The following is a 24,954-nucleotide window of genomic DNA, read 5'->3' as shown; positions in this document are numbered from 1 at the left end:
GCTCCACACTCCTCTTTTTGTCTTCTCACTGGTTTTTTTCTGCTTCAGGACTCTTGCTGCTGCTGCTGCTGCTGCTGTTAATATTCAGAGCTGCTTCCCAGAACACTAGAGGTGAGTCCGCCCAGATTTAGTGACATAAGCTAAGTATGCACATGCTGGGGTCTGGATCCTGTCACCGACAAAGGGGAAAGGAGGTTTATTCTCCAAGCGAGGCTCCAAGATGGCCTTCTGGGGATAAGAGAAGCTGTTTCTTCCTCCCTTAATGTCCAGCCGTCTGTCTTTTCCTCTTCCAAAGGCAGCCATCCCTCCACAGCCCTCCCCTGCTCGACTCAGGGACTCTTAGCTGGCAGCTGCTGGCTTCAACCATTCCTTGAGCCTTCCGACTGTGGTCCTCATTGCTAGGGCCCCCACACCTGTGCTCACTGGTGCCCTCCGAACTCTCCACCGGTCGATGCCTCCGTGATTCGGGTACTCGTCTGGGGAGAGCTTCACCAGCCCCTTGCAGAGTTGTGATGGTACAGGGACTTGGGTGGCAGAGGGGCTTGGAGATATGGGGGGAGGTGGTGACATGTCCCGAGCCCTCGGCCCTAAGAATAGCACCCAGCCCTTCATCCAGGAAAAGAGAGGTGACAGGGCAGGGGGAGTATGAGGGAAGTGGACCATCAGGTTTTCGTGATCGATGGGTAGAGTGTTGAGAGCTCACACAGCAGAGCTGGGCTACCCGGCTTCAAAGTCTAATTCACCCTGACTACACCTGACACGCAAGAAGTTATTTCCCCTCTCTATGCCTCAGGGTGCTTGTCTGTAAATTGGGGATCATCGTTGTACCTACCCCACATGGTTAGAGTGAGATTTAAAATTCACCTGCGTAAAGAACAGCTAAAGACGAGTATGGAGCAAATTGTCAACAAATGTCAGTTATTATCACTGTTGCTGTTGCCATTATTATTTTCAAAGAAGAAAGAAAGGGGAGAAATAGTGGAAGCTCAGGCTGTCTTTCTGGAGTGAGCTCACCGGGAACTCTCGGCCCCTCACGGTCATGGTCTCCTTCCTCAGTGTTCACAGCCGACCTATGAGGCAAGCGGAGTTGAAGGTGGGGGCTTTTTCACACCTTCACCCATTTTGCCCACCCCACCCCACCCCCCCCCCACCTTGGCAATCACTGATCTGTTCTCTGTATCTCTGAGTTCAGGGTTTTTTTTTTATTCCACCAAAAAGTGAGATCATACAATATTTTTCTCTTTCTGTCTATTTCACTTAGCATAATGCCCTTAAGGCCCATCCCTGCCGTCACAAATGACAGGATCTCTTCTCTCTTATGGCCAAGTAATATTCCGCTGTATCCGCATACCATTTTGTCATTATCCATTCATCCATCGGTGGACGTTTAGGTTGTTTCCACGTCCTGTTGTAAATAACGTGGGACGGAACATGGGGGTGCAGATATCTCTTTCAGAAAGTGATTTCATTTTCTTCAGGTCAGTACCCGGAAGTGGGATTACTGGATCATACAGTAGTTCTATTTTTATTTTTGTGAGAAATCTCCATACTCTTTCCCATAGTGGCCGCACCAATTTATGTTCCCTCCCACAGTGTGCAAGGTTCTCTTTTCCCACATCCGCACCAACACTTGTTATTTCTTTTTTTATAGTGGCCACGCTGACAGATGTGAGGTGATATCTCAGTGTGGTTTTGATTTGCGTTCCCCCGATGATTAGTGGTGTTGAGTACATTTTCATGCACCTCTTGGCCACCTGGATGTCTTCTTTGGAAAAATGTATATTCAGAGGCTCTACCCATCTTTAAATTGACTAATAATGCTCTTTGGGGTTTTTGTTGTTTGCTTGTTTCTCTTTGCTATTGAAGGTGTATGAATTCTTTATATATTTTGGATGCTAATCCTTATCAGATACTGTATAAGATTTGCATTTACTTTCTCCCAAATTGTAGATTGTCTTTTTCATTTGGTTGACGGTTTCCCTTGCTGTACAGTTTGATGTGGTCCCACTTGTCTGTTTTTGCTTTTGTTGCCTTTGCTTTTGATGTCAAGTCCAAATAATTGTTGCCCACACCAATGTCAAAAAGCTTACCCCCTATGTTTTCTTCTACGAATTTTATGATTTCAGGATAACATCATTTTTCAAATTATCAAATTTGGGCTCAAAGAGATCAAGTGACTTATTCAAAGTCATACAACTAATAAACTGGTAAAAGCACACCCAGGTCTAAAACTAAGGAGTTTTTAAGTGTTAATGAGGATGTGGAGAAAAAGGAACCCTTGGGCATTGTTGGTGGAAATGCAAACTGGTGCAGTCACTGTGGAAGACATTATAGAGGTTCCTCAAAAAAATTAAAAATAGAAATGCCATATGACCCAGCAATTCCACTACTGAGCATTTACCTAAAGAAAATCAAAACACTCATCAAAAAGAGATATGCCTCTCCTACATTTACTACAACATTATTTACAATAGCCAAGATAAGGAAGCAACCCAAGGGTCCATCCATAGATGAATGGGTAAAGAAGATGTGTATCTGTCAGCAATGATATTACCCACCCATAAAAAAGAATGAGATCTTGCCATCTGCAACACAGATGGCCCTAGAAGGCATGATGCCAAGTGAAATGCGTCAGACTGAGAAAGACAAATCCCGAAAGATTTCATATATATGTGGAATCTAAAATATAAAACAAACAAAACCAGACTCTTTTTTTAGTGTTTATTTATTTTTGACAGAGAGAGAAGGAGAGAGAGAGAGAGAGACAGCATGTGTGTGAGTGGGGGAGGGGCATAGAGAGGGAGAGGAAGAGAATCCCAAGCAGGCTCCATGCTTGTGAGCACAGAGTCCCACACGGGGTTTGAACTCATGAACCGTGAGATCATGACCTGAGCTGAAGTCGGACACTTAACCAACGGAGTCACCCAGGCACCCCCAACACCGGACTCCTCAATACAGAGAGCAAACTGGTGGTTGCCAGAAGGGTGGTAACAGGGGGATGGGCAAAATAGATTAAGGGGATTAGAAGGTACCAAGCTCCAGCTATCAAATAAATAAGTCACAGAGATGAAAAGTACAGCATAGGGAATATAGACAATAATATGTAATAATCGTGTATGGTGACAGACAGTAGCTACACTTATCATGGTGAGCCTTGAGTAATGTTTAGAATTGTTAGATCATTATGTTGTGCACCTGAAATTAATGTAACACTGTATGTTAATTATACTTCAATGAAAATATATTTTAAAAAAGAAAGAAGAGAGAGGAGTCTGTAAGTAGGCCCGAAAAAGGACCAAAGGTGACCAGTCATCCCAGGAAAAAACTTAGCTGTATCCAACAATTCAGATATGGTGGAAGTGAAGTCAATGTTCCGGGAAGTTCTTCCAAAACAAGGGCAGCTGTCTGTGGAAGATATAACCACAATGGTGCTGTGTAAACCCAAACTTTTACCCTTAAAATCTCTGACTCTGGAAAAATTGGAGAAAATGCAGCAAGCAGCCCAGGATACGATTTGCCAACAAGAAATGGCAGAAAAGGAACAACAGCAAATAACTCACTGAATGATAACTTAGCACTTCTACAGAATACCCTACCTTAGTATTAACAATAGCTAGAAAATAATTTGCACCTGTATGCTAAGAACAGTGTGTTAATAAAATTGATAGTCCTTACAAATAATATAAAAATACCCAAGACTGATGAAACTTGTATTGTGAATTTAGACACTGTGGTTTGTATTGAACATAAGCAATTAAAAAAACGTTGAACGCAAAAAAATAAAATAAAATAAAATAAAATAAAATAAAATAAAATAAAATAAAAATAAAAAATAAAGAATACAGGAGTGCCTGAGTGGCTCAGTCAGTTAAGCATCCAATTCTTTTTTTTATTATTTTTTTTAATGTTTATTTATTTTTGAGACAGAGAGAGACAGAGCATGAATGGGGGAGGGTCAGAGAGAGAGAGGGAGACACAGAATCCGAAGCAGACTCCAGGCTCTGAGCTGTCAGCACAGAGCCCAACGCGGGGCTTGAACTCACGAACCATGAGATCATGACCTGAGCTGAAGTCAGAGGCTTAACCGACTGAGCCACCCAGGCGCCCCTAAGCATCCAATTCTTTTTTTTTTTTTTTTGAAATTTATTGCAAATTGGTTGCCATACAACACCCAGTGCTCATCCCAACAGGTGCCTTCCTCAATGCCCATCACCACCCCCCCCCACCCTCCCACCCTCCCTCAACCCTCAGTTTGTTCTCAGTTTTTAAGAGTCTCTTATGCTTTGGCTCTCTTCCACTCTAACCTCTTTTTTTTTTCTTCCCCTCCCCCATGGGTTTCTGTTACGTTTCTCAGGATCCACATAAGAGTGAAACCATATGGTATCTGTCTTTCTCTGTATGGCTTATTTCACTTAGCATCACACTCTCCAGTTCCATCCATGTTGCTACAAAAGGCCATATTTCATTTTTTCTCATTGCCACGTAGTATTCCATTGTGTATATAAACCACAATTTCTTTATCCATTCATCAGTTGATGGACATTTAGGCTCTTTCCATAATTTGGCTATTGTTGAAAGTGCTGCTACAAACATTGGGGTACAAGTGCCCCTATGCATCAGTACTCCTGTATCCCTTGGGTAAATTCCTAGCAGTGCTACTGCTGGGTCATAGGGTAGGTCTATTTTTAACTTTTTGAGGAACCTCCACACTGTTTTCCAGAGTGGCTACACCAATTTGCATTCCCACCAACAGTGCAAGAGGGTTCCCGTTTCTCCACATCCTCTCCAGCATCTATAGTCTCCTGATTTGTTCATTTTGGCCACTCTGACTGGCGTGGGGTGATATCTGAGTGTGGTTTTGATTTGTATTTCCCTGATGAGGAGCGACGTTGAGCATCTTTTCATGTGCCTGTTGGCCACGCGGATGTCTTCTTTAGAGAAGTGTCTATTCATGTTTTCTGCCCATTTCTTCACTGGATTATTTGTCTTTCGGGTGTGGAGTTTGGTGAGCTCTTTATAGATTTTGGATACTAGCCCTTTGTCTGATATGTCATTCCTAAGCATCCAATTCTTGATTGCAGCTCAGGTCATGGTCTCACAGTCATGGGATGGAGCCCCTCATCAGCCACATTGGGCTTGAAGCCTCTTTAAGATTCTCTGTCTTCCACTGCCCCTCTCCCCCATTCACATACTCTCATTCTCACTCTCTCTCAAAAAGGAAGGAAGGAAGGAAGGAAGGAAGGAAGGAAGGAAGGGAGGAGGGAGGAGACATTTCTATAGTCTTTTCTTATTTTGAGTATAGTTGATACATAGTGTTACATTAGTTGCAGATGTACAACATAATGATTTGACAAATTTATACATTGTGCTATGTTTACCCTAAGTGTAGCTGCTATCTGTCCCCATGAAGCAATACGCTGCTATTACAATAGCATTGACTGTGTTCCTTACGCTATGCCTTTTATTCCCCTGACTTACTCACTCAATACTTGCGCATCTAGATCTCTCTCTCCCCCTTCACCCAACTGCCAGCCCCACTTGTCTCTGGCAACCATCTTTTGTTCTCTGTATTTGTAGATCTGATCCTGCTTTTTGTTTGTTTCATTCATTTGGGTTTGGTTTTTTTTTTTTTTTTAGATTCTACTTCTGAGTGGTATCACATGGTATTTACCTTTCTCAGTCTTGTTTCACTTAGCATAATACCCTATAGGTCCATCCATATTGTCGAAAATGGCACAAAGTCATCCTTTTTATGGCTGCATAATATCCTATCGTGTATATACCACACGCCCCTTATCCATTCATCTGCTGATGGACACCCAGGTTGCTTCCATATCTGGGCTATTGTCAATAATGCTGCGATAAACCAAAAAAAAAGTGTTTTATAAGTTAAGGAGTACTATGCACAAATAAGATAGGATTGTTTAGTACCAGTTAAATCAGTTCTTTCCCCACGAAACAATTTTTTCAGTATGCAAAAACAAGCTTTCAAATCCAAGAATTAAATTACACTACATATCTGTTTAAGAAATGATACAAAATTAGAAGTGTATCCTTTTAAAAAATCCTGTTGTAGGGGATCCTGAGTGGCTCCATCAGTTAAGCATCCAACTCTTGGTTTTGGCTCAGGTCTTGATCCTGCCCTTAGTGGGTTGGAGCTCTGCACTGGGTTCCGAGCTGACAGTGCAGAGCCTGCTTGGGATTCTCTCTCCCTCTCTCTCTGTCCCTCCCCTGCTCTCTCTCTCTTAAAATAAATAACTTAAATTTTTTTAATAAATAAATAAAATCCTGTTGTATATGAATATATTTTCAAAAAAATTAAACAAATACAACATAATTTTAACCTAGAGAGAGAGAGAAAGAAAGAAAGAAAGAAAGAAAGAAAGAAAGAAAAGAAAAGAAAGATAAAGAAATTTCAATCTCATAAAAAACATCAACTATTTTTATTAAATCAGAAACACAAAAATTCAGGGGCATCTGGGTGGCTCAGTCAGTTAAGCGTCCAATTTCGACTCAGGTCACAATCTGGCAATTTGTGGGTTCAAGCCCCATGTTGGGCTCTGTGCTGACAGCTCGAAGCCTGGAGCCTGCTTCAGATTCTGTGTCTCCCTCTCCTCTCTCTGCCCCTCCCTCTCTCCCTCTCCCTCCTCCCTCTCTATCAAAAATAAGTAAACATTTTTAAAAACCTTTTTTAAAGAAAAGAAACATGCAAATTGATTTTACTTTAAGGTGAAAATAAATACAATTTGAATAAAGGAAGTTAGAACTAACGTTTGCTTTAAAAAAAATGTTTAGGGCCGCCTGGGTGGCGCAGTCGGTTAAGCGTCCGACTTCAGCCAGGTCACGATCTCGCGGTCCGTGAGTTCGAGCCCCGCGTCAGGCTCTGGGCTGATGGCTCGGAGCCTGAAGCCTGTTTCCGATTCTGTGTCTCCCTCTCTCTCTGCCCCTCCCCCGTTCATGCTCTGTCTCTCTCTGTCCCAAAAATAAAATTAAAAACGTTTAAAAAAAAAAAAATTAAAAAAAAAAAAAAATGTTTAATGACACTGAGAGGTTTTTATTCAACAAAATAAGATCATGAAAGGAAATTATAATACTTAAAAATGGTTAAGACCGAAAAAAAAAAAAAACTTTTGTGTGCCTTTTACCACAATAAGAAAATAGGGGAAAGAGGGAAATTATACAGTTTTTACTCCAAGAAATACTTTTCATGTACTCAAAAGTCTTACATGCATATATATTGATAATAAAAGAAAATATTCCCAACATGTGTAGTGAACTTATGGGCGATTCTCTTGGTTTTCGTTGTTTGACATTTTCTTTGTCTTCCAAACGTCCGTGTGTCATTTAATATTTGGGGGAAAGTGAATTTCATCACGGAAAAAAAAGGTGGTATGACTCCTGCCCAGCCGCCCTCTCCCGATGCCCTGAGAGGCGCCCCTCGCGGACCCCCTGCACGTCTGTGCGCGCGTCTCACGGAGACTCCGGCCCGGGGGAGCGCGGCCAGGGGGCCTGCGGCTGGTGCGGCTGGACCCCCGCTCCCTTCTGGGAGCACGTTTGCCGGTTGAGAGTGTCTCCTCGTCGTGTCTTCCCCTCCCGCGCGCCTCATTACCACCCGCTGGACCCCACCCCATCCCACGACCCCGGAGACGGGTGTCCAGCCATCGCCCCCATCTGAGAAGACAGGAGGGCGGTCCCATGGCCCAGACGGGGCGTGCCTCTTCCCGCCTGCTGTCCCGTCCTGGGGCTGACGCCCACAGCCTGGGCCCGGGGCCTCGGAAGGAAGTCCTCGAGTTCGGGTAGGAGACTCTGCTCTGGGGGAGACCAGCTGCCTGCCAGACCCCCACTCAGCACGAGGTCATGAGCCCTTGCAGGCTCTGAAAGTCTCTGGTCCCCCGATGGGAGCGTCCGGGACCCAACGTTCTGCCCCTGCCCTTTGATTCACCTGATCAAGTTGTTGAGGTCGTCGATAGCTGGCGGTGTCCAGCCTTGCTCTGTGGGTCCCCGAGCTACTCCGAGGGGCCAGGGTCGTGGCCATCTTTCCCCTCTCGTTTAGAGAACAGGAAGAGCTAGGAGGCCAGGAACCCACCTTGCAATAACTCAGCTGTGAGCAACTTCTTGGTGCTTCCTCATTTCACATCTATGATGGACTCTGATTAAAGAGAATTCCCCCAGAGACATCCTGGGGCATCTAGAAAAGGCCTGACATTGGGATTTGGGGGAGTGCCTGATGAGAATTCTGAGGTGTACTTAGGCCACTATGAGTAAAGTGGGTAGAAACCATCAACGCTCAGGGACCTGGCCATCTGCTTCTATCCTCAGGTGTGAATGCTGAGTGTCATGTGTCACCCTAGACAGCCCCCAGGCCATGACTGGCTCCACCTCTCAGCATCGAGGGTGGCCTTCCATGCTACTGGCACCCTGAGAGCCCACCCCAGGTCTCCAGCGGTACAAATAACACCACAGGGAAGGGTCTGGACCCTGACTCAGTGCCTCTGTTTATCCCACAAGGTCTACAGAAGGGGATGCAGACCTCCTTCCAGCCCCCATCCTGGAACAGTAGCATCTGAATCTAGGTGGCCCTCAGGCCCAGCCAGAGAGCAGAGACGGCTGTCAGCAGGCTTTCTGGAGCGGCCGGCCCTGCTCAGTCCAGCCTGGGGAGTGCTACCCGGGAGCTGTGTCTGTCCAGCCTTCATTGTCGGGTCAGGCTGGTGACCGGGCTCTCTGCCTGTGGGAACTTATTCCTTTGAAAGTGGAAGGAATAAGCTTACGTTGTTGTATTCCAGACATCGACGTGTGTGAGCGACCCTGGAGGACGCCCTGTGTACCATACGTTGACTGCCAGGGCGTGGATGGGAGATACTGCGTGTGCGGCCCAGGGCAGGAGCTGATTCCCGAGATGACATTCAGGAATGAGAGTGAAAACATGTGTCAAGGTAAGAAGGGCTTTGCACCTTCTGTCTCCTCATCCTCGAGGTTTGAGGTCACTGACCCCACTCTGTCCAGGCCCCAGAGAGCCGTTCTGGGCACCTATACCTGTGTCCCAGCCCTCCCCAAAGCCCCAGACTCAGATCCCTCTGCAGAGTGCCACTTAACTCAATTCTGGAGCATCTCCCTTGCCGCCCAGCATTTCACTTTCAGAAAACCAGAGGGATGGCATCCAACATACTTCACAAGCTCACGGCATGTTATGTTCCGGAGCAGTATCCACCCTCTTCTTCTTCATCAGTGGCAACCAAGATGAGACTTTCCCCCTGCTCCCCCGAGATCTACACGGGCTCAGCCACACCAGGACCCCTGTCAGCCCCCCAGCATCATGATGGACCCAGGAGCCCTGCCCATAAATGTGGGAGGGGGGCGATCCCAGGGTGGGCCTACCTTCCCTGACTCACAACCCGGCCTGGAAAAGACGCCTCCTAGCACTCTAACCGGCCTCTTGGCCTCCAGGCTCTAATTGCCCATCCCGGGCTCTGCCCTGAACCTTGTCTGTAATTTTAGTTCACAGGCCAGTGGGCAACTCAGGTGACTGGGATGTGGAGGATGTTGGGAGAAGGTGGGAAGAGCGAAATGGGCCACTCCACACACGCTCTAAGATTCAGGCGAATGAAAGAGGCTGCCGTCTGGGCTGGATGAAAACAGAGGGGATCATTGCCAGAGGCGTGACCTTCTTCCAAAGAGGGCAACCCGAAGCCCCACGTTGACCCAGACACTCAGACAGAAGGTGGAGGCTGAGTCCCACTTGGTAGGGCACACAGGTCTGCCCCCCTGGTGGGAGGCCAAGGGCAGAGAAGACAGAATCATCTGCCATCCCTCACCCATGGGCGCCTGCCCCCTCTCCAGCCACCCAGCCATCACCCACCACTGGCCCTGCTCAGATATCTCACCACTTTCTTTTAGTCTGGAGAATTCCTTCTTGGGGATCAGAAAAGGCAACTTCACAGCCCCAAAGCTGCCTGGCCGGATGTCAGCCCCACCGTCCACTTCAGCCTGGTCCTCACCATCCTGGTGACCCTGCCTATCCAGCAGGACCTTCATTCTCCTGACCCTTTCCCTCAAGCCTGGCTGGAAGGTCCTGGCTCAAGTGTGGGACTTGTCCATGTCCATAGAGCTAGAGTCTCAGAGTGAGCATGGATGGGAGCATGATGTCCTGCGAGGGTCACCAGGATTCTAAAGGTTATGCAGGCAGTGAGATCCACCCTGGGGAAGTCAGGACAAAGGCCATCGCTGGATGCCATGACAGGTCCTGGTCAGGAACGCAGCATTTCCCCTGCACTCAGCTCCCAGGAAGGCCCACCCTGGACTTGTCCAAGTCCTCAAGCTGGGACTCAGGTGGCCGTGATGTCCCTGCTCCATCTGGGAGCCACCCAGGAAAGCTGAGGGCACCAAAGCTGACAGACAGAGAGGGTTTGGGCCACTGCCATCCACACGTGGGGAACAGAGCATCCGGCCACACCATCCTCCCATAGGGTGCCCCATGTGAAATAGAAAAGGCACCCACTCACCAGAGAGGAGAGAGCAGGGCCTTCTCCAAGCAGATTTCTGCCATCGCCAGAGAACAAAGAACCTGCCTATGGGGAAGGCACTGGATTTGAAGATTTTCTACTTCAAGGTTTACTCCCCTCCACTGGGAGAGGTTGGGGTTTCTATGTTGTATCCCTGACGTCAGCTGCCTGTGTGTACTCTGTCCCCTCACCTAGAGCACCCGAGGCTCCGTGAAGGCTGTGGTTGTCCTTGACTGACTCCTGGGGAAGTCCAGAGAGAGGGACAGACAGGCCGTGTTTTGGTTCTGTGTAAGGTACAAGAGCCTCCCTCCAGGGGGCAATGACCAGGCAGACAGGGGTTGAAATGGGACCTTGACTCTCCTCTGTCATCTCTCTGTTTTTCTGCCCCAGGGCTCTTGGTGCTGCTGCTATTGACACTGGGGCCTGTACAGAAACTGAATGGTAAGTCTGCCCAGCCAGCCCCATTGGTGACATAAGCTGGGGAGTGCATGCTGGGGTCTGGGTTCTCTCACCGATAAGGGGGTACGGGAAGGGAGCTTATTGCACAAATGAGGCTCACAGATGGTCTTCTGGGTATAAAAGAAGCTGTTTCTTCCTCCCTAAATGTGCAGAGTTTTCTGAGCTCTTCCAATGGCAGCCATCCTTCTCTTTCCTCCCCCGCTCTACTCCTGGACCTCCAGCGGACAGCTGGCTCCCTCCATTTCTTGAGCCTTCTGACTGTGGTCTTGGTCCCCACAGCTTCTGCCCCCACAGACTGTGCTCAGTGGTGCCCTCCAAAGTCCTCATGTGTCAACGCCACGGCCTGTCGCTGCTCTCCAGGGTTCACTTCTTTATCCGGGGACATCTTCACCAACCGCTTGGAGAATTGTGATGGTACAGGGGCCTGGGGGGTGGTGGTGGGCACATGGAGATGTTGGGGGAAGTGGTAGGGGGAAGATGTTCTCCTCTCTATGCCTCAGTTTGCTTGTCTGTAAATTGGGGATCATCGTTGTACCCACCCCACACGGATGGAGTGAGATTTAAAATCTGCCCGTGTGGAGAACCGATAAAGACGAGTATGGAGCGGACGGTCCAACACAAGCTCTTATCATGGCTACTGCCGTTATTACTATGATCGTGCTCGTTGCACAAGGAAAGGGGAGAAAGAATGGAAGCAACGGGAGGAAAGAAACACAGGACTTGAAAGCCCAGGCTCTCCTCCTGGCGTGAGCTCACCGGGAACTCCCGACCCCTCAAGGTCATGGTTTCCCGCCTCACTGTTCACAGCAGACCCATGAGGAAGCAAATCTAGCACCAGTTTTCCTCCCTGCCTCCTTGCACCCCTACCAATCCCTCCCCACCTCTGGCACCCACGCATCTGTTGCCTGTATGACTTCTGTCTTGTTTGTGGGTTTGTTTTTAGATTCCACATACATTGAAATCGTACGGTATTTGTCTTTCTCTGTGCAACTTAACTCACTTAGTGTAATGCCCTCAAGGTCCATCCATGGTGTTGCAAATGGCAGGACTGTCTTCCCTTGTATGGTTAAGTGATACTCCCCCATACACATACAACACTTTTTCATTATCCACTCAAGCATCGATAAAAACTAAGGTTGTTTCCCTACCTTGCCTGTTACAAATAAAGCTGCAACGAACATGAGGATGTCGACTTTCAAGTTAGTGTTTTTGTTTCCTTCAAATAAATACCCAGAAGTAGAACTGCCGGATGATGTGGTACTTCCATTTTTAATGTTTTGAATTTCCCACAGTGGCTGCACCAGTTTGCATTCCCACCCACGGTGCGCAAGGTTCCCTTTTTCCCACATCCTCACCAACACTTGTTATTTCTTATCTTTTTTATAATAGCCATTCCAACAGGTGCTAGATGGTATCTCATTACAGTTTGGCTTTGCACCTCTCTGACGATGAGTGATGTTGGGTACCTTTTCATGTACCTGTTGGCCATTTGGATGTCTTCTTTGGAAAATGTCTTTTCAGATCTGCAGCCCATTTTTTAAGTTGGATTGTTTATTTTTCTTTTTTCTATTGTGTTGAATGAGTTCTGTATTTTGGATGTTAGCCACTTCTCAGCTTTATGATTTGCAAATATTTTCTACTAAACTGTAGGTTGCTTTTTCATTTTTTGATGGTTTCTTTTGCTGTGCAGAAGTTTTTTAGTTTGATATGTTCCCACTAACTTATCTTTGTTTTTTCGAGTCAAATCCAAAAAAATCTGTGCCAAGACCAATTTCAAGAGCTTATTCCCTATGTTTTTTCTATAAATTTTATGGCTTCATTTTTTTAAATGATAATAATTGGGCTCAAAGAGATTGAATTAGCCAGAGTCACCATTAATAAGGATGTAGAACCTAGATGAAGATCTAAAACTAAAGTGTTTAAAAAAAAAAATAAAAAATAACAAAACTGAAGAGTTTTTATTCTTCAACAATGCAAAATCATAAAAGAAAATTATATTACTTAAATATGGTTAACATGGTAAATTTTATGTTAAGGGCATTTACCACAATAAAAAAATAATGGGGAAAGGAGGACATGAGCAGCTCTCACACCAAGAAATATTCTTCATCTACTCAAAATCATCTTAGATGCAAATTTATTGATAATAAAGGAAAATATTCCTAATATGTTTGAAAAGCTGAGGGGAAAACTATCTTAAATCTTCCAGTAGTTCATATAGTAGACTTACAGTTGATTTTCTTTGTTCTCATTTTTTACATTTTCTTTGTTTTCTAAGTACCCATGTGTCATTTAGTGCTTGAGGAAAATATTTTATCAGAGAAAAAAAAGGTGCTGTTGTGACCATTGCCCGGCCTTTGTGCATTTGCATACGGGTCTCATGAAGATTCATGGCTGGGTGAGCATGACGAGGAGATCCTACCGCTAATGTAACTGGACCCCGGCTCCTTTCTGGAAGCACATCTGTCTGGTTGAGGAGGCCTCATGCCTTCCACACCTTGGATCTCATTCTCAACCGTCCCCCACTTGAGTCCACCCCATCCCACAACCCTAGAGACAGGTGTCCAGCCATCGCCCCCATCTGAGAAGACAGGAGGGCGGTCCCATGGCCCAGACGGGGCCGTGCCTCTTCCCACCTGCTGTCCCGTCCTGGGCCCGATGCCCACAGCCTGGGCCCGGGGCCTTAGAAGGAAGTCCTCGAGTTCGGGTAGGAGACTCTGCTCTGGGGGAGACCAGCTGCCTGCCCCCACTCAGCACGAGGTCATGAGCCCTTGCAGGCTCTGAAAGTCCCTGATCCCCCCATGGGAGTGTCTGGGACCAAACATTCTGTCCCTGCCCTTTGATTCACCTGATCAAGTTGTTGAGGTTGTCGATAGCTGATGGTGTCCAGCCTTGCTCTGTGGGTCCCCGAGCTACTCAAAGAGAACCTGGCTGATGGACAGCTTTCCTGTCATGTTTAAAGAACAGGGAGAAGTAGGATGCCCGAAAACATCCCCAGTGACTCGGCTGTGAGACACTTTGTGCAGCTTCTCCATGTCACGTCCCCAGTGTCTCTGACAAGAGGGGACTTCCCTCAGGAGTGGAGATATTGAGACTCCCACTGAGGCATCTTGGGGCATCTTTAAAATGTCTGACTGGGGCACCTGGGTGGCTCAGTCAGTTGAGCATCCAACTCCAGCTCAGGTCATGATCTCATGGTTCATGAGTTTGAGCCCTAACTCAGGCTCTCTGCTGTCAGTACAGGGCCCACTTCGGATCCTCTGTCCCCTTCTCTCTCTGCGTGTCTCTCTCTCTCTCTCTCTCTCTCTCTCTCTCTCTCTCAAATAAAATAAACATTAAAAAGAAATGCCTGACATTAGGAGCGTGGGGGAGTGGATGATGAGGACTTGTGGGTGTCCTTGGGCCACTGTGAATAATGGAAGTGAAAGCTGTCAATGAGCAGAGGCCTGACCACCTGGCTTTATCTTCACGTGCGAATAAGTGTGACCCTGAGCAGACTCCAGCCGTGACTCCCTTCCCTGACTCATTATGGAGAGTGGCCTTCAATAGCACTGTCGCCCTGACTGCAGCCCACCCCCAGGTTCCCAATCACGCAGACAGACTCAGTGCCTCTGTCCACCCCATGAGGTCTGCAGAAGGGGAGGCAGACCTCCTTCCAGCCCCCATCATGGAACAGAAGCATCTGAATCTAGGTGCCCCTCAGGCCCAGGCAGAGAGCAGAGATGAGCGGAGCCTTCAGCAGCTTTCTGGAGCACCCTGACTCCCACTCGGACCAGCCCCTGAAATGCCACCTGCAAGCTGAGTTCTCTCCCGTTCCGTTGGTAGGGGCTGGCTGGAGGCCAGGGCCTCTGCCCATGGGAACCCACACCTTTGGGAGGTAACCTTTTGTCCTGTTGGCTTTCAGACATCAACGAGTGTGGACCACCCCCCAGAGTGTCCTGTGGAAAATTCGCACACTGCCTTAACACAGAGGGGAGCTACCACTGCACGTGCGGCCCAGGATACGAGCTTGCTTCCGGGGCAAAAACATTCAGGAATGAAAGTGAGAACACATGTCAAGGTAAGAACCACCCCACGCCTTCCATCTCCCCAACCATGCGGTGGGAAGGTATTTGCTCCACTTTCTCTAAGCATCAGAGAGCTGTCCTCGGCACCTGCCCGGTCACGCACTCCTCTTTGAACCCCAAGGCTCAGAACCTTCTGCAGAGGGTCACTTCTGAAAGTTCAGAGTATCCCTTGCCCCCCCCCCCCCCCCCCCGCCCCAGCATCTTGTTTTTGTAAAACAAGAGAGAAGGATGGCACTCAAGGTATTCAAGGAGCTCACAGCATATTGCTTCCAGCGCAAGATCCCTCCTCTTTACCATCATCAGTGACTGCCAGGATGAGACCTTTCCCCACCAAAGCCCACCTGGGCTCTGCCAAACCAGGAAAACTCTCAGACCTCTTGGGCCACATTGGACTCAGGGACCCCACCCCGAAACACTGGAGTGGGAAGATTCGAGAGCTGAGCTTTTCTGAGCCAGTGGTCTCCCTGGCCAACAGTTTTGGCATCCTGATACCCCCTCCTTCTCAGGTGCTCAGTCCCTTGTCTCCTTCCCTGCACAAGGCTTACCCTGACTCTCCCCAGTAATTTCAGTTCACATTCCTGAGAGCAAACCAGATGACCAGAAGCCAGAAGAATGCTGTGTGGAGTCTAAGCAGAATTACACAGATCCACCCCCATACACACATAGAGAATTACATGATCAGAAGGGGCTCCCGTCGAGACAAGATAGCAACAGACGGCATCACTGGGGACCAGCAGGTGAGCAGCTGCCCTGAGGGAATTAAAACAAAGGCCGTCAATGGGAGCCAGATCCAACAGGATCCTTGTTGGGTAATGCACCATTTTCCCTGCACTTGGTTCCCTAGAAGACCCACACTGGCCTTTGTCCAAATGCTCAGGCTGGGACACAGATACCCACGATGTCTCACCCTGGCTGAAAGCTGCCCGGGGAAGCCGAGGGCACCCAGCCAGGGCTGGGAGACAGGGAGGACCCAGGCCAGTTCCATCCATATCTGGCCAGCAGAGCATCTAGGCCACCACATTCACCCATAGCACACCTCTGTGTGAATAAGAAAAGGCACTCACTCACCAGGGAGGAGACAGTAGGGCCTTCCCGATGCTTCTATGCCCAAACCAGGCTCCCTGAATAACCAAATGACCGCCTGGGAAAGTACCTGGCCTGACCTGACCCCAGACCCCTACCCCCGAACACGTACAAAGATAGATGCTGTCACACCTCATGAAGCACTCTTGTCTCTTGCAGGCAACTTTTTCCCCAGCTGGACCCCACCCCGTGGAATCAAGAGCCGGGTGAGTTGGCCCCAGCAGGGACCAGGAGACAGGAAATCTTTCCTTGAAGCACGGGCTGCCCGCCCTCCCTGGCCACCATTTTCCCCAAGCTTCCCCACTCGCACGTGAGGCTCTCTGACCTCCTCATTTGCCCTCTTCCCAGAGACTCTCCCGCTTCTTTGAAAAAGTCGAAGATCTGGCCAGAAAGTTCATACCGGCCTTTGCCCAGGACAGCATCCAGGTAAATAGACTTTATTCTCCAGGATCTTTATTCTGAGGCTCAATGGACAGCCTCTTCATGCAGTCTGGCCGACGGCTCACGACTTCTGGGTCTGCTCTCCCCCAGGGCCTCATAGAGGGGGTGGATGAGTTGTTGCAGACCCCGGAAGACTTGGAGGCGCTGCCCCGCTCAGAGCAGCACCGTGTGGCCACGAACCTGCTCGCTGGCCTGGAGGACGTCCTGAGAAACATAAGCCAGGCCCTGCCCAATGGGACATTGACCTTCAATGCATCTGCAGGCACAGGCAAGTACTGGGGTCTGCCCCGGGCTCCTGCCCTGCCCTTCCCCACCTCGTTTATCCCCCAGCCTCACTGGAGCCAGTGACCACGCTTGTATCTCAGTGTTACACTCCCTAAACCAATTAAAAGTGGTTAAAAAGAAATGAATATATTATGCTAAGTCAGAGATGGCCAAATACCATGTGGTCTCACTTATATGTGGAATTCTAAAAAAAAAGGGGGGGGCACAAGCTTATAGACACAGATTAGTGAGTGTCAGAGGTAGGGGTGAGGTGTGTGGGGGTGGGGCAGTGGGCTAAATGGGTGAAGGGGGTCAAAAGATATAAAATAACTAAGTCATGGGATGTAATGTACAGCACGAGGATAATAACACTATATTACATGTTTCCAAGTTGCTACAAGAGTAAACCTTGAAAGTTCTTATCACAGGAAAAAAAAATGTAACTCTATGTGGGGACAAGTGTTTACTACACTCACTGTGGTGATCATTTTGCAACACATACAAATAACAAATCATCACCATGTACACCTGAAACTAATATCATGTTCTATGTTCATTATACTTCAATTAAAAAAAGAAATGAATAAAGCCATAAATAATATACATCTTAATAGAAACTAAATTATGAGCAGTTGAGTTAATGGTAATGAAGAACATAAAATACAATAGAAATGGCTTCCCAAGAAAACAATTTACTTAATTTGGAATCATATGCAGTTAATGTTCTCTCACGGTTAAGTATTTTATTTGTTTCATTTGAGGTAGAATTCACGTAACATAAAATCCACCATTTTATTTTTTTTTTAATTTTTTTTTTAACGTTTATTTATTTTTGAGACAGAGAGAGACAGAGCATGAACGGGGGAGGGTCAGAGGGAGAGGGAGACACAGAATCTGAAACGGGCTCCAGGCTCTGAGCTGTCAGCACAGAGCCCGACGCGGGGCTCGAACTCACGGACCGTGAGATCATGACCTGAGCCGAAGTCGGACACTTAACCGACTGAGCCACCCAGGCGCCCCAAAATCCACCATTTTAAACAAAGTATACAATTCAGTGGCATTTAGTACATTCACGGAGTTGTGATCATTGCCTCTATTTCTAAACGATTTTCATCGCCCTCGAAGTAAATACTGTATGCCACCCCACCCCCAGAAGTCACTCCCTATTCCTCTGCTCCCCCAGCCCCTGGCCACCACTAGTCTGTTTTCTGTCTCTATGGATGGGCCTATTCTGGACTTCTCATACCTAGAGAGTCATACACTATGTGGTTTCTTTCACCTAGCAGGATGTTTTCAAGGTTCATCCACGTTGTAGCATCTCTCAGTGTTTCATTCCCTTTTGCGGCTGAGTAACATTTAATTGTAGATGGATACAGCACTTCTTGTGTCCCCGTTCATCCACTGATGCACATTTAGGGTGTTGCCACCCTTTGACTCTTCACATGGTGCTACTGAGAATATCGGTTCACACATTTTTGTTTGAATAACTGTTCTCGGTTCTTTGGGGTACTTACTTAGGACTGGAATTTCTGAGTTATACAGCGATTCTATGGTCAACTTTTTGAGAACCACCAAACTATTTTCCAAAGAGGCTATTTTTCCATCTCGTATTCTCACCGGCAATGGACCCCAATTTCTACCCCCTCAGCAACACTTGGCACTTTCACTTTTTTGTTGTTGTTGTTGTTTTAAGTGTATTTATTTATTTATTTTGAAAGAGAGAGCACAAGCCAGGGAGGGGCACAGAGAGGTAGAGAGAGAGGATCCCAAGCAGGCTCTAAGCTGTCAGCACGGAACCTGATGTGGGGCTCGAACCCACGAACCATGAGATCATGACTTGAGTCGAAGTTGGACACTCAACCAACTAAGCCACCCTGGCGCCCTTGTTTTATTTTTATTAGAGTCTTTTCAGTATGTGTCTGGTGATATCTCATTGTGGTTTTGATTTACGTTTCCCTGATGACTAGTGATGGCTCACATCTTTTTGTGTAATTATTGAACATGTGTGTATCTTTTTTGGAGAAATGTCTATGCAAGTCCCTTTGCCCTTTATTTCATTGTTTGGCTTTTGGTTGTTGACCTGGAAGAATTCTTTATATGTTTTAATAGTACACTCTGTGAGACATGTGACTTGCTAATTTTTTTCTCCCATTCCATAGATTATTTTTTTTTACTTTTTATTTTTTTATTTTTTTAAATATATGAAGTTTATTGTCAAATTGGTTTCCATACAACACCCAGTGCTCATCCCAAAAGGTGCCCTCCTCAATACCCATCACCCACCCTCCCCTCCCTCCCACCCCCCATCAACCCTCAGTTTGTTCTCAGTTTTTAACAGTCTCTTATGCTTTGGCTCTCTCCCACTCTAACCTCCTTTTTTTTTTTTTTTCCTTCCCCTCCCCCATGGGTTTCTGTTACGTTTCTCAGGATCCATATAAGAGTGAATATTTTTTTTTGCTTTAATGAACAGGTGCTTCTGTTTTGAAATTCATTTTCTCTTTTTTTCTTTAGTTGCATGTGCATTTGGTGCTATATCTAAGAATCCATTGTCAAATCCAAGGCTGTGAAGATTTACATCTGTGTTTTCTTCCAACTGTCGTACTTTTAGCCCTTAAGTTTAGGATTGTTTGTTTGTTTCTTTGTCTGTTTTAGAGAGAGAAAGAGAGAGATGGGGAGGGGCAGACTGAGAGACAGAGAGAGAGAGAGAGAGAGAGAGAGAGAGAGAGAGAGAGAGAATCCAAACGGGCTCCAAGCTTAGCATGGAGCCCAACACAGGCTTTGATCCCACACCCTTGGGGTCATTACCTGAGCTGAAATCAAAAGTCAGATGCTCAACCAACTGAGCCACCAAGGCATGCCTTAAATTCGGCATGCCACTTTGAGTTAATTTTTGTGTGTTGTATGAAGTAGAGTTCCTGTTCTTCTTTCGTGTGTGGATAGCCAGATGTATGTAAACACACATATAAAGGATAGTATTATTGTAACCACTACAGCCACAAATACTATCCTAACTCCCTTAATAACTCTGACATCTCATAGACCTGTCCCTGAAGGTGCAAGAACAAGGAGACAGAAATGTCACCTTGAGTCTGAACCAGGCAAAGATGCTGCTGAGCTTGGATGAGGTGCATGGATCTAGTGACTCAGGTAACGGCCGAGATGGGAGGTCACAAGACGCCCAAGGACGTGACAAACGGGGACCTGAAGCTTACGGGGTGGTAGGGGGCAGAGTGGGGCCACAAAGGGTCCATCTGAGGAAGAAGGGGCCCTGGTGGGCACCCCGAGGTATCCACATTGGCCTTGTCCTGCAGGTCCTTCTGTGGTGGGCCTCGTCTCCACTCCAGGGTTGGGCAAGTTACTGGCCAAGGCGCCCCTGGTCCTGGACCCTAAGCAGCAGGCACTTCTGCGTGAACGCAAGGAATGGCTGGGAGAGGTCTCCCCTGTCCTGCTCTCAGATGTCGTCTCTGCCTTTGTGAGCAACAAGGACACCCAGAACCTCAGCTCCCCCGTCACCTTCATCTTCTCCCACCGCGTGAGTCCTGGTGGAATGGGGCTGTGGCTGGGCAAGGAACTGGTCTGGGTCCGGGGCTCAGCCTCACTGTCGAGAACACCCTTTGTGTCCTGGGGGCCTCCTCCGTGGGCGCCTCCTTCCCCCAGGAAAGTCCTTTGCAAACCAGCTTTGGATAAGAGTCTCCAGCTCCCACCGACGCTCTCTTCCTACAGTCGGTGACGCCCGGGCCAACGCAGAAGGTGTTCTGTGTCTTCTGGGAGCACAGTCAGGATGGAGGCGGTCATTGGTCCACCACGGGCTGCAGGATGGCGGCCACCAGAGACGCCAGCACCACCTGCCAGTGCTCCCACCTCAGCAGCTTTGCCGTCCTCATGGCCCACAGCCACGTGCAGGTGAGATCCCTGAGAGAGGCTGCTTTCCACGTCTATCGCTCTCGAACATGTTTCCCCACATGTAGGAGCTTAAAGAAACATTTATGTCTCGTGGTTTCTGTGGGACGAGAATCGGGCGTAGCGTAGCTGAGTTGCCTGCTCTGGGTCTTACAAGGTTGAGACCATTGAGTCAGCCAAAGCTGCATTCTTGTCGGAGGCCTGGGGTCCTCCTGTGAGCTCCCTGGTTGCTGGCAGAATTCCGTTCCTTGCAGTTGTAGGACTGGAATTCCACTTTCTTTCTGGCTGCGAGCAGGGGACCCTGCTCAGCTCCTAGGGGCTACCTGCATTCCTTCTCTCTAGGCCCCACACAGTGTATCAGCATTTCTGTCCAGAAGCCAGCAGGAGAAGCTCCCTCACCTCAAACGCCCTCAAACTTTGAATCCTTTTCTCTAGGAAGAGCCTAGAGCTTTGAGAGCTCACTGATTAGACCAGGCCTACCCAGGGTGATGAAATTCCTCTTAAAGTCAACTTATATAGGACCTGTGACTGTGATGTCCTTTTTGCTGGGTCCCAGGAGGAGGATCCCGTGCTGGCTGTGATCACCTACGTGGGGCTGGGCCTCTCTCTGCTGTGCCTCCTCCTGGCAGCCCTCACCTTCCTCCTGTGCAAAGCCATCCAGAACACCAGCACCTCGCTCCACCTGCAGCTCTCGATCTGCCTCTTCCTGGCCCACCTGCTCTTCCTCACGGCCATCGACCAGACCAAGATCAAGGTACTGACACTGTCACAGAGGACCCCCTGCCCTGAGCCACGGGACGCTCAGTTCGTGGAGCCCTGCTGCACTGATACCTTAACACAATATCGTTGGGTGACAGGGAGGCTGGAGGGGTAAATAGCCTATTTCACGTTGACTGATGAAGCAGAAGACAATCCTCTCTCAACAACTCGACCCTATATATATATGAGTTCTCCCCGCTGGCAAGGTATGGGAGGGGTCCTGGGGCCACCCTCCTCCCTGACAGTCCCTCCTGGTGACTCCTTCCTCCTCCCCCAGCTGCTGTGCGCCATCATCGCGGGGGCCTTACACTATCTCTACCTGGCCTCCTTCACCTGGATGCTGTTGGAGGGTCTACACCTCTTCCTCACGGCACGCAACCTGACGGTGGTCAACTACTCCAGTGTGAGCAGGTTCATGAAGAGACTCATGCTCCCTGTGGGCTATGGAGTCCCGGCTCTAATCGTGGCCATTTCTGCTGCATCCAGACCTTCCCTTTATGGAACACCCACCAGGTAAGTGCAAATTCCCACTGCCCCTATCTTCTCCAGCACAACTGTGGCCATCATAGAACCAATAGCGATTTAATTTCCCCCGAACATGATAGGCAGAGGAAAGGTCAGTGGCCACTCCGAAGACATCTCTCTGGTGGAATTTTGTGTTCTTTGAACTGTTTTTAAGTCCTTAAGATTTAATTATTTTAAATGTTCATTATGAAGTATTTAATCATTATATATTATACATTCTAGTGATTCTTTATCCACAAAGGCCAATGTTCTCTTGACTCACTTCTCATCTCTCTCTTAGATGCTGGCTCCACACAGACAAAGGATTTGTATGGACCTTCCTGGGCCCCATCTGCACCATCTTCTCCGTGAGTAACACATGACATCAGAGCATCCTGCCTGCCAAAGTGACGGTCATTCAAAGACCAGGTGTACCAGGAGGGTTACAGGCAGCGGGAGCAATCATTCCAGTTGGCCCAGGACTGATGAGAGACCCCCCACCCCAGGATGCAGGAATTTCCATTGCAACAACAGGACTAACATGTTTCCTGAGACCTGGGACTTTCAGTGCTAAAATTTGGAGTTTCCATGCGAACTGCATCGAAGTGCTCGCCAAAGTTACAGGACAAACACATGCCTGAGTTACAGGGTGGTTGGTCTAGTCTTCTAGGACTTCTACAAAAGGCAAAAGCTTCTTACCTGCCGGGTTAGGTGTTGGATGAGCTAGGAGGATGCTTACCAGATGTGGAGTGAATTTAATACACCTGTGGGCTTTCTGCAGATTAATCTGGCCTTCTTTCTGATGACCTTCTGGATTGTGAAAAACAAGCTCTCCTCCCTCAACAGAGATGTGTCCACCCTCCAGAACACCAGGTGAGGAGGAGTCAGAGGAATGTCCCCATCCAGAGCATTATCCTCAGAGCTCCAAGGATCTGATGTCCAGAGAGAATGGACTTTGCCCTGATACACAGGGATTGCTTCCATGCCTTACATAGCAGGTCCTGAGAACATTTCTATCCTCACAACACACTCAAAACATCACATAACAGTTCCCAGAACCCAGCGCACCCTTTCATGGTCGTGCCTTCATGCGTTTTAGGCCCCCTGCCTTCCCCTTCTCTTGCCCCACGTGAACGCAGGTTCATCAACCGCATGTCACTTCGTCTAAGAGTTTGGGAATGTCCTTTCCTTTCCTCAACTTTGCACAGAATCAGTGGCCTCTATTCTGGGCAAAGCACATTCTGGGTCAGGTCATGGAGAAGGTGGGGACAGGAACAGCCCTGGATGGGATCTGGGCAGAAGTACCTCACTTCGCAAATGTTACAAGTGATCATTTGTTTTTGTCTTGCCACCAGACTCTAAGGGCTGTGGAAACAGAAGTCTTGTCTTGGTTGTTCTGAATGCCCAAGCCCCAGCCTAGGGCCAGGGGCACAGAATGTTCTCGACAATGTCAGCTGAACAAAATTAGGGGTCTTCCTGAAACATCGTGACCTTTTTGAAACTCACATTCTGGAGTGTCACTACCATCCCTAGTCCTAGTCAAACTGCCGTCCCTGACCCAAACACCATTTCTTTTTATGGAATCATTGACAATAAAGATCCAAGTTGATCGCTACTCAGTAGGAAGCATCCGTGGAGTGGACTTGAAAACAGGTGGGGAGGGGAGGGGGCTGTTGCTCCCGGTGCATCACGAGCCTCCTCTCTCCTCCTACCCAGGATGCTGACATTCAAAGCGACGGCTCAGCTCCTCATCCTGGGCTGCACTTGGTGTCTGGGCGTCCTGCAGGTGGGGCCAGCTGCCCGCGTCATGGCTTACCTCTTCACCATCATCAACAGCCTGCAGGGAGCGTTCATCTTCCTGGTGTACTGCCTCCTCAGCCAGCAGGTACCATGGTCCGGCCCCCATCCAGGACTCTTCCTGTCCCCGCCCCGCCCAGTGAGCTGACCCAGAGCGTGCTTCGCCCCTGCAGGTCCGGGAGCAGTACGGGAAATGGTTCAGAGGGGTCAGGAAAGCCAAAGCCGAGCCTGAGAATTACACGCTCTCAAGCGGGACCGTGTCTGATGCCTCCAAGCACAGTGCGGTAAGATTATGCAGTGTTCCCAGAGCACTTCCCTAGCCGATCCACTTGGGCGTCTCCTGCCTGCCTCACTGGACAACCTGGGCAGATAGCAGGGGATGCCCTAGGAAGGCTCATGCCTGGACTCCCTTGAAGGCACTTCCCTGTCTTGAAACGAGCTCTTCACTATACTTTCACTCGCTGAGCTTCTGTGCCCTCTTGCACATGACTGTCCTCTTTGCATGATATGGTGCAACCACTTTTTAACTATACTTAAAATCAACAAGATAGAAAACACTCAGAAGCAGAGAAAGATGCTGTGGTCAGCTAAGTAATTGGGAAGTAATAATCTGGAGCAGAGATGCCCCAGCTGTACAGGGTCACTGCATATCCTGTATCCCAAATCATTCCATGCTGTCCCTGTATATAACGAACAATAAACACCTGGTGTGTATATAGTCATAAAAGTGAAATAAGGATTAAGTTGCATTGAAACCTCCCATAAAAGTCTGCAATCATTCCTAGTATTTCCAAAGATACAGACACTGTAAAACCTCATTAGAGAATCACAGAGGGCAAGGGGAGAGATTCTGGCAATGTGAATTGTCCCAATCATTTGTACGTTCGGGTCCACAAAACTTTTTCTCTTCTTAGACTTCTTTTGACAATATTTTATAGTTTTCTATACACAAACCTTGCACTTTCTAACACAGAATCGTTTTTACACCTTCTTTTTTAGGAGAATTATAATGAACAGCTAACCCTGGTGAACTTGTCTCTTAGAAAGTGAAGAAAACACTGAACTGTCCTCTTTGGGGCAAAGAGTATTAAAAATAACTCTCCTTGGCACCACTGTGGGAGAAAAGTATGCGGGAAACGTTTGTCATTCAGCTGCTGGCAAATTTGGGTTTTCTGGTACAT

At 48.0% G+C, this 24,954-nt stretch overlaps 2 protein-coding genes across 2 annotated transcripts; both read left to right on the top strand.

The window, feature by feature from the left end:
- Positions 1-56: 56 nt before the first annotated feature.
- On the top strand, positions 57-24,750 carry LOC125929106 (adhesion G protein-coupled receptor E2-like; the record flags this gene model as incomplete). Its single annotated transcript, XM_049640038.1, is given in 19 exon segments — positions 57-111; positions 8,784-8,933; positions 10,890-10,940; positions 11,238-11,372; positions 14,863-15,018; positions 15,586-15,762; positions 16,268-16,314; positions 16,457-16,534; positions 16,640-16,817; positions 19,853-19,960; positions 20,125-20,345; positions 20,537-20,716; positions 21,270-21,467; positions 21,750-21,985; positions 22,278-22,344; positions 22,758-22,849; positions 23,693-23,861; positions 23,947-24,063; positions 24,065-24,750. Coding segments are annotated over 19 exon segments (2,538 nt in total), but the record flags the coding sequence as incomplete, so codon positions are not given.
- LOC125929105 (BBSome-interacting protein 1-like) lies at positions 3,269-3,765 on the top strand. Its single transcript, XM_049640037.1, has one exon. It carries the CDS (start codon positions 3,351-3,353, stop codon positions 3,561-3,563), a length of 213 nt encoding a protein of 70 aa, XP_049495994.1. The 5' UTR covers positions 3,269-3,350; the 3' UTR covers positions 3,564-3,765.
- Positions 24,751-24,954: the final 204 nt, after the last annotated feature.

This window comes from Panthera uncia, chromosome A2 (genome assembly GCF_023721935.1).
Source record: "Panthera uncia isolate 11264 chromosome A2, Puncia_PCG_1.0, whole genome shotgun sequence".
Taxonomy (NCBI): Eukaryota; Metazoa; Chordata; class Mammalia; order Carnivora; family Felidae; genus Panthera; species Panthera uncia.
Note: the sequence above shows the minus strand (reverse complement) of the source record. Positions and strands in the feature narration are given on the sequence as shown.